Source organism: Ricinus communis, chromosome 3 (genome assembly GCF_019578655.1).
Source record: "Ricinus communis isolate WT05 ecotype wild-type chromosome 3, ASM1957865v1, whole genome shotgun sequence".
Taxonomy (NCBI): domain Eukaryota; kingdom Viridiplantae; phylum Streptophyta; class Magnoliopsida; order Malpighiales; family Euphorbiaceae; genus Ricinus; species Ricinus communis.
Window position 1 is genome coordinate 26,047,762 of NC_063258.1, and position 12,281 is coordinate 26,060,042.

Sequence of the window (12,281 nt, forward strand, 5' to 3'; positions counted from 1 at the left end):
CATACGAATAAGAACCTACGTAGCTAGGATGAGAAGATCCGAGCAATGCAAAACGATGGTGAGTCAACATCCAAGTCATGAAAGGACATGAATTCTTAAATTGATGAGGATTTCTGAACAACATTGTTCATCCATTTATTTCACGGATCAAATCTAAGCAGAATGAGTAATAAAGTCTAACCAAGAGACTAACTCTATACTTATTAGGAGATGAGTCATATTCTTTTATGACTAATGACCAACTTGACCCTATATATAGAGGTGATGATCTCGAATTTAAGGTACGTTACATTCACTTTAACTGTCACGACCCCACCTGTGGGCCCGTGACCGGCACTAGGGAATGGGTAGGCTTAAAGCCACCGAAACCCGTAGTAAGCCTGACATTCACTGATTTAAACAAATCTCATCTCAAATTAATATTATTAAAACCACAAATTATCTTAATAGTTACACTTTACAAAATTACTTGGTCTACCGGAAAAACTAGGGCGAGACCAAGCTCGGAAAATTTACAACTGATACATCTACTAATTACTACTGCGGAGAATCTAAGATTTACCAATTTACATACCAAATCAAATACATCACCCGATGATGAAGGAGTCGGGTTACTGAATAAGAGTCGCGGGAGAACTAACAGTCACGAATCTAAAAAAAAAAAAAAAAACATAAATGGAGATTGTCAGTCTCGAGAGTGAGTTAAAATCAAATAATCTAGGGACTATTGCTTCTTCTCAGAAAACATAGATTATTCAAATCAGTATATCAAACCATACTATAATCATACCCTACTATTTCCTTCACATAAAATATTAATCATTCGAATCAAAATGTCAACCATGCACGTAAATACAATCCATATTATAATCATACCATAATAAATTAATAAATAAATAAATAAATAAATATATTTTTAATTTTACGGGACGAGTGGCTCGGTAGAACCCTAAACCCCAAATTCTAACAGCCATTCGGCTCTCTTAATCCAATAAAACTGGTGTCCCGAGAGCAATGCTCGACCAGGGACCTTACCTCCAGTCTGGTCACTTAAATATCCAAATAAGAAATCTAGTAGCCATTCGGCTCTCTTAATCCAATAAGATCGCTCGAGAGCAATGCTCGACCAGGGACCTTACCCACCGTCACTTAAATATCCAAATAAAAAATCTAGTAGCCATTCGGCTCTCTTAATCCAATAAGACTGGCGCCCCGAGAGCAATGCTCGACCAGGGACCTTACCTCCAGTCTGGTTACTTAAGTATCCAAATAAGCCGGCGCCCCGAGAGCAATGCTCGACCAGGGACCTTACCTCCGGCAATTTACACAAATAAGCCCAGAGAGCCATGCTCGACTAGGGCAAACCCATGAAAATCTTATTACATGTCCATGATCATTACCGGTGCGCATGCGGTCCTGATGTAACCCATCAGGCGGCATGTTCTACAAGCCACATTTTCCAAATCGCAATCATCACATATAATAAATATCATTGTCTGATGAACTCAACCAACACATATCGAAATAAAGATTAAAGATTTAAGGTAAAACAACGTGCAATTTGTGAGGGGAAAAAATAATAGCGTTTGTATTATTATAACATTACTATAATAATACTTATATTATCTTCAATAATTAATAATCTAGTAAAATTATTTATGTTGCGATACTAATAACCATATTATGCATAAACTTCCAAAATATCATATTAAAATCAGGCTTAGCAATAGTGCAATGATTAAATGACTTTAACTCACAGGATTGGCGACCTCCTAGCTCTGCTCCGGTGCCTCGGTAGGAGCGAGCCGAACGAACTGACAATCTAGTCACGGAAAACAATTTATCAAAACGATGAAACAATTACAATAGATCCTAGGTCTAGATTCCTAGGACTGACTGTCTAAGAATCTCGACTCAGGAGAATTCTACCGAAAATCCGGCAGAACCTCCCTTACAACACGAACATTACCCCCCGTAAAAACGGGTCCAGGACCTGCCAGAAAAACACTCCAAATATCCAACAATTTAAACAACGGGAGTCGGGTCCCCAAACTTCACTATTTCCCGACTCCGCCACACAAAGACAAAATACGAGGCGTAAACCGATGACAATTATTTTTGACTCACAATATCATCAAATACTCAATGTAATCCAATAGACACAATTAAACCAAGAATTTCTAAAATTAACGGGCTAAAGATAATTACCGAGACGCTCGATCGCTCGGTCGACTCGCCTCTGGCCTCCGGAGTCCGATCAACGATCTGGACACACCATCGGACTCACAACGACGCGCTGATGACGATCCCTGCTTCCGATTTTCGGATCTGACACCCGATCATCCGGAGAGATTTGCGGACGATCTCGACCGTCGATTCGCAAACGAAGCCCGATCGCCACGAAACCGGTGCCAATGCGAAGCTTGAGATGAGGAGAGTCGGGATACGTCCTCCGATCGTCCATCCTCCGCCGGAGCTCGCCAGAAAAGCTGAAAAACGCAGCTGCCCCCTACTTTCTCTCTCCACTGGATCTTCCGTCTCCGGCCACCACAGGCGTTGCTGCTGCTGCCAAAAGAGAGCCCTTGCCGAGAGGAGCCGATCGCCACTCGACTCGGCCGCCAACACCGCCGGAAACGGCCCCTCCGGCCGCTCCACACGCGTCGCGATTCCGCCTGCCTGCATTGACTTGACGCCGGCCAAAGATCGACGCCCGTGATCGCCACCGGTGACGACGCAAAGACCCGGCTCCTCCTTCTTCTCGCTGACTTCCGCTTTTCTCTCCTCCTCTCTTCTTCCCCGATTTCTTTCCCTTCAATACTCGACATTTGACCCCTGAACTTTTTCTTATTACAATTTGGTCCCTCAACTTTCTTAATTACTTACAATTTCATCCCTGCGAATTCCAATTTAACTCCCAAACTTCTTTTTAGCCTTTCAATTAAGCCCCTAACTATTTAATTTGGGCCAAATCCGAATTATTGAAAATACACAATTACAAAAATACCCCTGACCGACATATTTATTTACGAAAATACCAAACTCACAAATTTCCATTAAAACCCGATAAAAATAAAATTATACTTTTAATCCTTATTCCAAAATAATCCTCCAATTAAATCCTACACACAATTAAATTAAATAATCAATTTCCAACTTAAAATTTAATACTACTAATCAATTATAATACCAATTCTCCCAAAATTCTTTTATAAAAACATCCTTTATAATTTCTTCCAAAATTTTCCAATATATAATTTTACTTATATAAATATGCATTTGGGAAAATTTTGAATAACCAAAATATAATCATTCCTCAAATAATTTACTTGAATAATTTCTTAAAATTTCAAACTAATTGGGTATAGAAAATAACTCATTTATTTGATTAATATTAAATTTTTCATTAAATCATTTCAAATTAAACCCAATAATAATAAAGCTAAAATTAACTTAAATAAAAACTCATTATTAAATATATAAAAAATTCCGGGTGTTACATTAACATTACACAATCTACAATTTATTTTTTTAAATCTCTAGCTTTAGCATCAGAGTGGATTTGAGGAATCCATCTCTAGTGATTCCGTTATATATTCTTTTATATGTATTTTGTTGAGAATCATCCCGCTCGGCAAGCAAATCCTACTCGCTGATTCATAAGATTTTCTTATTCTAAGACATTAAAAAGAATTAAAAAAAATACGAATTAAAGTTTTTATTTTTTACATTAGGATAACTAACATTAGTTATTATCATTAGATCATTCAACTAAAATTAAAAAAAAACTAACTCAAGTTAGTTTTTTAAATCACATGCTATCAAATTTTTGAACAAAATAAATATATATTGCCAACTTAACTGCACTCCATTTTATAAATTAGATATTTTTTATAATTTTAAAGGTGAAAATGGCATAAACACACAAAAATTTATATTTGTATTACTATTACACTTAATATATATATAGACTATCAACAAAGAAAGGACAAAAAGAATCATTAAGTTTTGATTCAACAATGCACTCAAACCTATCAAATTAGGAAAAAGAAAAAGAAAGGGGTCGGAGGGATTTGGAGAGGGGAAATGGGTCGTTTTGATCTAAAAGAGCAATTGTATGATAGAATGAGACAACATGATGTAATTATTGAAAACACAATCGAGTGAATGCAAATAGTGATATCGAAAGGGGTGGGATTGACTGACTAGTTGAGTACTTTGCTCTATCCCAATCATGTCGGCACTGAAATTTCTGTAGCCATATATATTATGAATGTCTTCACTGAAAAAGCAATTTGCCCAATCTTAGTGCCCCCCCAAAAAATAAAACAAAATAGTTGGCCACTTATTTTCAGTTAAATTGAAAACAAGTTTTGGATGTATACTTATTGGTTCCTTTCACATTGGCTGTTGTTGCACAATCAATCATAACGAAATTTTTACATTTTTTCTTCTACATAACTAATTCCTTCTGTTGTTATCCAAAAAAAAAAAACCTTCTGTTTGCTATTTTGTCTATAAAATTTGAATTTTGACATTTATTCCCATCTTGCCACAAGATTGAGGCATTAGATACTACTTCTTTTTTTTAAAAAAAAAATTTAATTAATTTGTGATATAAAAACCACTTTTTATTTATTACTCTAAATAGTGAAAATTCATTTTTCTGTTCTAAAAAATAAAATAATAAATTGTTAATATAATTTAATCTTTAACTTCAAACAAAATCAGAGAAAAAAAATATTTAACATTACTAAAAATGATGTTTCTAGAGTACAACCAAACACTCAAATTTAGAATAACTTAAAACTTAAACTCTTTAATTTCAAATGTTGAGTTGTATTAATGCAAATAAAAAACCAAATTAAGTGAAGCAAAAATTTACCAACTAATAGCACATTTTCTTTTAAAGAACAAGATTTGCCCTACTTAAGATTTTTGTAATAATAACTATAGTTAGCATGATAGTGTGTTAGGTTAGAGGAAATGAGAAAACTCTTCTTTCATAAAGTGAAAAATAAACCATCATTTTTTTCTTGAAAAAGTCTCAAACCCAAGAATTCAACCTTGTAAATTCTAGCGATCATTTCCTAGTTTATATATATATATATATAAGAAGGGTGTAATCTGAATGTGGAAAGTTGGAAACTGCTCCAGTGCATGCGTGCACTCTTCAAAATTTATCAAATTCTTTTGTTGGAACAGTATCCAGTACTTTTCACTGTGATAAAGGAAAGAAATAGACTTGAAGAGTAATTGAAAGGTAGATAGAATTGGAATTGGATAAAGATTTTCTTCAAGTTCCCACGTATCTGTTTATTGGTTGTTATTACAAATCAAGAAATTTTGAATCCAATTATGGGGGAATCTCAATACATTGACTCTGTGGATAAGATAAACCATTGGCCAACCTTGCCACAACTAAAACTTTTTAGAGACATACCTCTTTCCAGGCAAATGGAATGGAAACTATGGATTCAAATTTCAAACCCCTCTCTAATGAGATCAAACCTAAGTCTATCATTATAATACCAACTATAAAATTAAGTGCAGATCTTATAAAAGGCATAAATACTAAAAAGAAACTATTCCTTAATATTCGTGTCCGGGATCTTATAACCTGATGAAAGTGCTTCAACTATTAGACTATTATGATATAAATTTAAAATTAACGCTAAACACGTTTCTCTTCTGAAGGAAAGAGAAGCAGATAAAACACAATTAAAGATTAGTGTATTAAGGCCATGAACTTTGTTTAGCAAGAAATTAAATTAGTTAAACGATTTCACTATTTCACAAAATTATTAATTAAAAACACGATAACTGCTATTTTAGTAAAGTTAAGAGATACTTTAATAATTGCATCAAGTCACTAGAAAGTATAAACTATAAGAATATTTTAATCTATATTCCTAATTGGGATTAATATTCGGTACCTATTAGAAATACGATCAAATTTCCACACATCATTCCACTCACTGTCCACATCATGCTTGATTTTAGACAAATTGTCTTGTCGGTACTAAAGTTTTGCTATCTATATCTAAATGATATCAATTTTTCAATTCGTTTCTTTTTAGTACCCAACCTATTATTTTTGTTATAATCGATAATACTTGATGGAAACTCGCCTAAAGATAAATTTCTATACGAGTCTAGAACTCGCCAATACTCGACAATTTGCCTAGACCACTAACATACTTGATAGGCGAACCACAATTACACATAGCTATAAAGTATTATTCTTAAATAATAGGAACACACATTTCCGTTGATCTTTAGGACTACGCCAAATATGAAAATAACTAGTACTTCTTTTATAAATATCCACCTAAAATACCGATGAAAGACTAATGCTAATACAACTCTCAAACACTATTTGTTAAGCTCCTATTTAAAATGAATTATACTATTGTTACTTTACATATTTGGTGATATCAGTACCCATTAGAAATTTGATATTTTTTACTGATGTGGTAGCCAAAGTCCATCTAAACATCATATTAATTAACACATCAACAAAAAGTCATTAGAATCCCAATAGCTACCATCAATTAAAACAGAAATTATAGATGTAGTACTAAAAAGAAATAAGTTAGAGAATTAGTACCATTTGGATATAAGTTGTAATATTTTAATACAAACATAGCAATTTAGCTAAAATTAAATATAACATAGACGGTGAGTGGAATGCTGAGGTGGAACTCTGCCCTCTATATCATAAAATATTGAACAAATTTATAATGGATAAAATTACATTTTTTTTAACAATCAATATGATTAGCATATTAATGTTTTGGGAGAAAAATAATGAAAAGAATTTAAAATTTAAATCTTAATTCAGACCATAAATATGTGGCCACGGTACTAAAGGCTGGTCGTTATAAAGTTATACTTCATTATGTAATCAAAACTAACTCGCACTTTCTAATATCTTAATTATACCTCATTATGGCCCCTTATAGTTAAGGGCATTTTGGGCAAAGTCTTAAAGAGGATCTAGTTATCATGTGAACATTTCGCTAAGTGCTCTAAAAGAATTCCAAAAGTTCATTTGTTAAAACCTTTATAGTATTTGTTTTTCTTTTTCTTTATTTTTTTCCGTTTATTTTATGCCCTTTTGCTTTTCATGCGCAAGTGGTTCATAATCAAATGATGGGTACACATTTTTTTAAGCATTAGGAGGAGAATGCATTTCGAAAGATTCAAACTTTGATGCCATTTTCAGCCTCACTTTTACAATATATAACACAAATTAAATGTTTTAGAATATACTATGTTATAGAGAATATCCTTCATAAAATTAGAGAAGGAAAAAGCAAATAAGATTTTGCAAGAGTTTCTTTTAAGAAAATTTGAAACACTAATTGTTGATATCAACTGATTTAAAAAAAAAACATTAATATGGTACAAAACAATGTATTTATGAAGTAAATAAAACCATGAATACCAACATTCATGGATATTGGACCAACCAAACTAGCTACCCGCTCAGGAGTTAAGCAACATTGCGATTAAGTAGTAATGATAGAAGGAAGCAACTCAGATTTGGAGCCAAAAATCTTAGCCTTTGTGTCGGGGAAAAATTCAATTCCTGGAAGCTCTGTAATCTTCCCATTACTATCGACTCCAATAGGATAAGTAAGCAAATGGCCTGGCAAATCATGTTCTAGATTCTCTGATGCGTACAGATCCCAGTACTTGGTAGCAATTTGGTTCACCTTTCGTACACATTCCAGGGTTTCAGGATGATAGAAAGAGTCGTCAAGCTTGCCTAAGTGCTCGTACCACAATGACATTCTTAATCCATGAATTTGACCCCTTGCTGCCTGCCTGGTACTCAAATGATATGGTTGATATGCTCCCATTGCTATCTCTGAATCTCTTGCACCATCCATTGATCGTTGATTAATGTTGGCGGATCCGATTATTATGTATTCATCATCCACTGTACATGAAAAGCAATGTATAATTAAGTTTATCAAGTTATATTCATTTAATGAGAAATTATTAGATGAGACTGGCCCGTGCATGCATTTGAGAATACTGTACAAGCAGCATGTAATAGTTTCTCCGATCAAATTATATAGATTCATTCCGTCATAAATTGAGAATCTTCTTGACTTACCGATCATCATCTTGGCATGAACATAGATCATGAACCGCCTGGCTTCCTGAGCTCTTCTGTAATCTGTATTATGTTCAGGTTTCCCAGGAGGTGAATACTCCCCACTCTTCTCTGTCTCTCGATTTCCAAGGCAAAAGAAAGACAAGTAATCTTTTGGATTTGAGTCAAGCTCCTTGGCCTGAAGTGCTTCAGCTATTCCACTATACATCATCTCCATCGTCTTATTTTGCCATTTTAATATAGCTTGAACTGATCCACTTTCTGGTATACCTTCTGGCCACATTGGGATGACAATATACACACTAAATCTTTCTCCAGCTTCAATCTTGTTAACGATCTTTAACGAAAGCTCTTTCGGAATTAGATGCAAAGCACCAACCTCTTCAACCTTAGTGCCATTAGATTTCCAGTTAAATGAGCTTCCAAGAAAGTATTGATTTTCAATATAAATAAAATTCTTTGCCCGCCGAATGGCATTGATATAAGCATCCTGAATGCTTCTGTCAATAATATTATCCTTCCAATTGATAAGACCAACTCTAGCTGCGGCTTCAGGATCATCAGGAAAGCCATATGTAGAGCCCCCATCAATAGATCGGAACAACTGAACATTCCATGTCTCATTGTCTTCAGGAAACATAGCAAGAGACTGAGGTACGAAAATGTCATTAAGTTCTCTTACTTGAAGAAGCAATTCTTCTTTCCCACCTTGCTTTCTCCACCTCTGCTCAAAATTGGTTAATACATCCCAAGCAACAGGTCCATCTAACCGGCAATGAATGTCATGCCAAGGCTCCCTTGGTCCTCCCTTAGCAATCGATGCGTTCGAGAAACTAGGCTGATGAAAGTCATTTCTATGCGCTGAATCTAAAGTCCTGAAGATGGAGTGAAATTGAGTATCATATCTTCCATCACACAGATCAATACCACCAATGAAACTTATAATTCTCCTCTTTTCTAATTCTCCATTTGGCAATCCACTATCCACAATCACAGTCTTCTGATGATGAGTGAATACTGTAGAAATCTCAAGACCTTGTTTAATACTCTTCCAATTATCAGGATTTCGCGGACATAACACGCAGTTAACTCTCGTGTTATGGAAATAACTTCTGGTATCTTCATCATGTGTGGCCATTACTCCATCCTTCTTTAGTAACTTGACGGAAGTTTTGTCATCCCAAACAAGCATTAGCACTCTAACACCTTCCTCGGCCTTTTTCTTTAGTAACTCCCCTAGAATCGTATCTCCTCCCTTTTTGGGTCTCCTCGAGTCCCTCACCAAACTGATTTTAGTAAAAACAGACCATCCTGTAATGTAAATAAAGTGCTTAGCATTACATATTGCATCGAAAATATCTTCCCAGCATCGGTGCTGTGCATAGCGCTTATCTCCCCGAAGAAAGATCTTTGGGTTAAATTTGTCAGGAACATGAGCATCTTGATAGAGGGTAACTCTGCAACCACTTCTTTGAGGAAAGAATGTGTAAGGTACACCTGAAAAATTTGGACTTGTAATTCCTTTAGACCAGCTACTTCTTTTAGTTGCATCAAGAAATTGAACTCTGACATGAATCTTTAAGCCTCTGTGTAGAGGTTTATGATTCTTGTTCAAGATTCTGAGCCATTTATCTACTTTTTCGCCATTAAGAAGTTCTACAACAGGCAAATAAGCTCTTCCGATCACTTGTGACCCAATCGGATCTTTTACTTTGATAGAGAATGTAACATTTGAAGCCAAGTGAGCACAGTAAATGTGGAAAGATTCGTCCCACTGTGGATCAGATCGTGCATGCTTCAACTCTCTAGTTCTGCCAACTTTAGTTCCTTCTAAATCAATTGTAGCATACAATTTAGAGAATCCTTTTCCACATCCAACAGTCTCTTCAACGTTTTCCAGTATCTGCAAGAAGCATTAGTGAAACATAATAATTGAATGATTTTTTACTTGTATCCATATAGAAAATGACTTTTTTCTTGCTATTCTTGAGATATGACACTTAATAATCGAATGAGTAATACGGATAAGATAGTTACAAAATTTAAGTATATGTTAAAAAAAAAATCAAAATATGCATCACTTGTCTAACTGTTGGATGCAAAATTTTGACGATAGCCATATCACTCCCGAAACAAGAAACCTATACTCCATTTGCGGAAAGCAATATAAAAGCTTGTCAATGGAAGAACATTAGGTGGATTATGCTTTTCACGCATCATTATAAAGCGGAAATGAATAATATACAACTAAGATTTTTAAACTAAGAGTATACTACTAAACTATACCCAACATATATATATATAAAGAGATATATTAATATACGAGTGAAGACCACGCCATGTGATTATATATGGGAGTATGTATAGCCGGGAAAGGTAAGAAATTTTCCTGTATATTTACCTGCAAGACACATCAAGCAGAACATAAATACCCAATTAAGTTCCAAAACTGAAGAGATATGAAGACAAACCTAAGATAGTTAAATTACTTTTCTCGTAAATACAACTACTTAGTCTTTCCTTAAAGAAGTATATACTATTACAATAAAAGAAAGTTTTATGTATAACAGCAAGTGGAGGCAATAATTAGAGAGAAATCATACATAGTTGTTATAATCTCGATTAGTTCAATTAAGCTGCTTGTGCAAGATGAAGATCATGAAAAATAATCCAAGAACATATATATAGATGTACCTTGCAAAAAAACTTGGAGCAGCCTGAACCAGAAAGCCTATCGACTTCAAAAATGGTGAGATCAAGTATTCCATGAAGCAGAACAGGAGCCATCCTTCAAGCAACGTTTACCCAGTACTGCACCAATGTTGAACAGGAAAAATGATCTGCGAACGATAGATTTGTAAGATGAACAAATTTATGAGGAACTTAACAAGTATATAAATGTATCAGCACTGGCAAATTCTTATTATGTGTACATCCATATTACAGTAAAAGAATCCATGCAAAAAGACCAATTACCAAAAGGAGCTGACCAAACATAAAATAATGATGGGTGGCTTAGTTAGAGTTGTTAATTCTAGGTAATAAAATTTGGAGAAAGAATGTTAGAAGAGAAAGGAATTGAAGTTGAAGGAATTAAAAATTAGAAATGTAATGCTTTAGCAGGTAAGTGAGGGTTGAGGATGACCCTGATAACGTAGTAGCATCCATTTTATTTTAATTCAACTTTTTTGGCGGCTTGGCACTCATAAAATGTACCCTTTTCTTTTTTCTTTTTTGTTTCATTAAATAAGTTACAGGAAAAAAAGAGATTTGCACGATAAGGTAAATTAGTCGAGGAAATGCATAAAGATTACCTATTTAATCTTTTAAAAAGTTTAGAAACATTCAATATTTCTTAAATCAAAGAGTTTTAAAAAATTTAGTTGCAATGATGTATCATACTATTAAAACTAGTGTTCAACTCTAACTTCCTGCACTGTTATGAGATAAAATGAGAATCTTTCTCATTCAGTTATTTAAGCTATTCTAAAATATAAAAAATATGATACCGTCTATTTAATCTGATTATAAATATATATTTCAATTTAAATAAATTTGAAGTTGGAATTTGAATTTCCTGTCTTCATTTGTAATAAAAAAGAAAATACAAAAGATAAAGATACAAATGGAATCTAAAAAAGATTATACAAATTGAATTTAAAACAGAGAATTGAGATTAGGTAAATTATCTGTACATAACAGTAAGATTTCAACAAAGGAACCTTCATGTAACTTCCTTTATATGATATGATACATATGTTTATAGATTTCTTATTCACCAATAATCCCCTTTACCATTTCACTTACTCCTTTCCTGTGATTGGCAGGAGCAGGCAGGTCTTCATTGTATGCGTTTTAAGCAATAATTAGAACAAACAGAGATTCTCTCTTCAGATGGCAATGGACATGAACATGGCAAAATTAACTATGGGAACAACTATGGAGCAGGTTGTCCATTGAAGCATTATTAAACATTTATGATTACCCATTGATGGATAATACTTTTTATCAGTTAGATGAACATCAGAGGGTTTTACCTAATTTTACAGTCAATATTATGATTATTTTTTAGTTTTGGTATTTGAAACGCGTTAAACAGAAAACCTAGAGGTTTTCATGCAATTTAAGAAAATAAAAAATTATGTGAACAAATTCT

The 12,281-nt window shown here is 33.9% G+C and overlaps 1 protein-coding gene across 1 annotated transcript; it reads right to left on the reverse strand.

The window, feature by feature from the left end:
* Positions 1-7,370: 7,370 nt before the first annotated feature.
* LOC8275894 (phospholipase D alpha 1-like) lies at positions 7,371-10,971 on the reverse strand. Its single transcript, XM_025158325.2, has 3 exons — positions 10,820-10,971; positions 8,126-10,028; positions 7,371-7,945 (listed from the first exon to the last, which is right to left on the reverse strand). The coding sequence occupies exons 1-3, from the start codon at positions 10,910-10,912 to the stop codon at positions 7,512-7,514; spliced, it is 2,430 nt and encodes an 809-aa protein (XP_025014093.2). The 5' UTR covers positions 10,913-10,971; the 3' UTR covers positions 7,371-7,511.
* Positions 10,972-12,281: the final 1,310 nt, after the last annotated feature.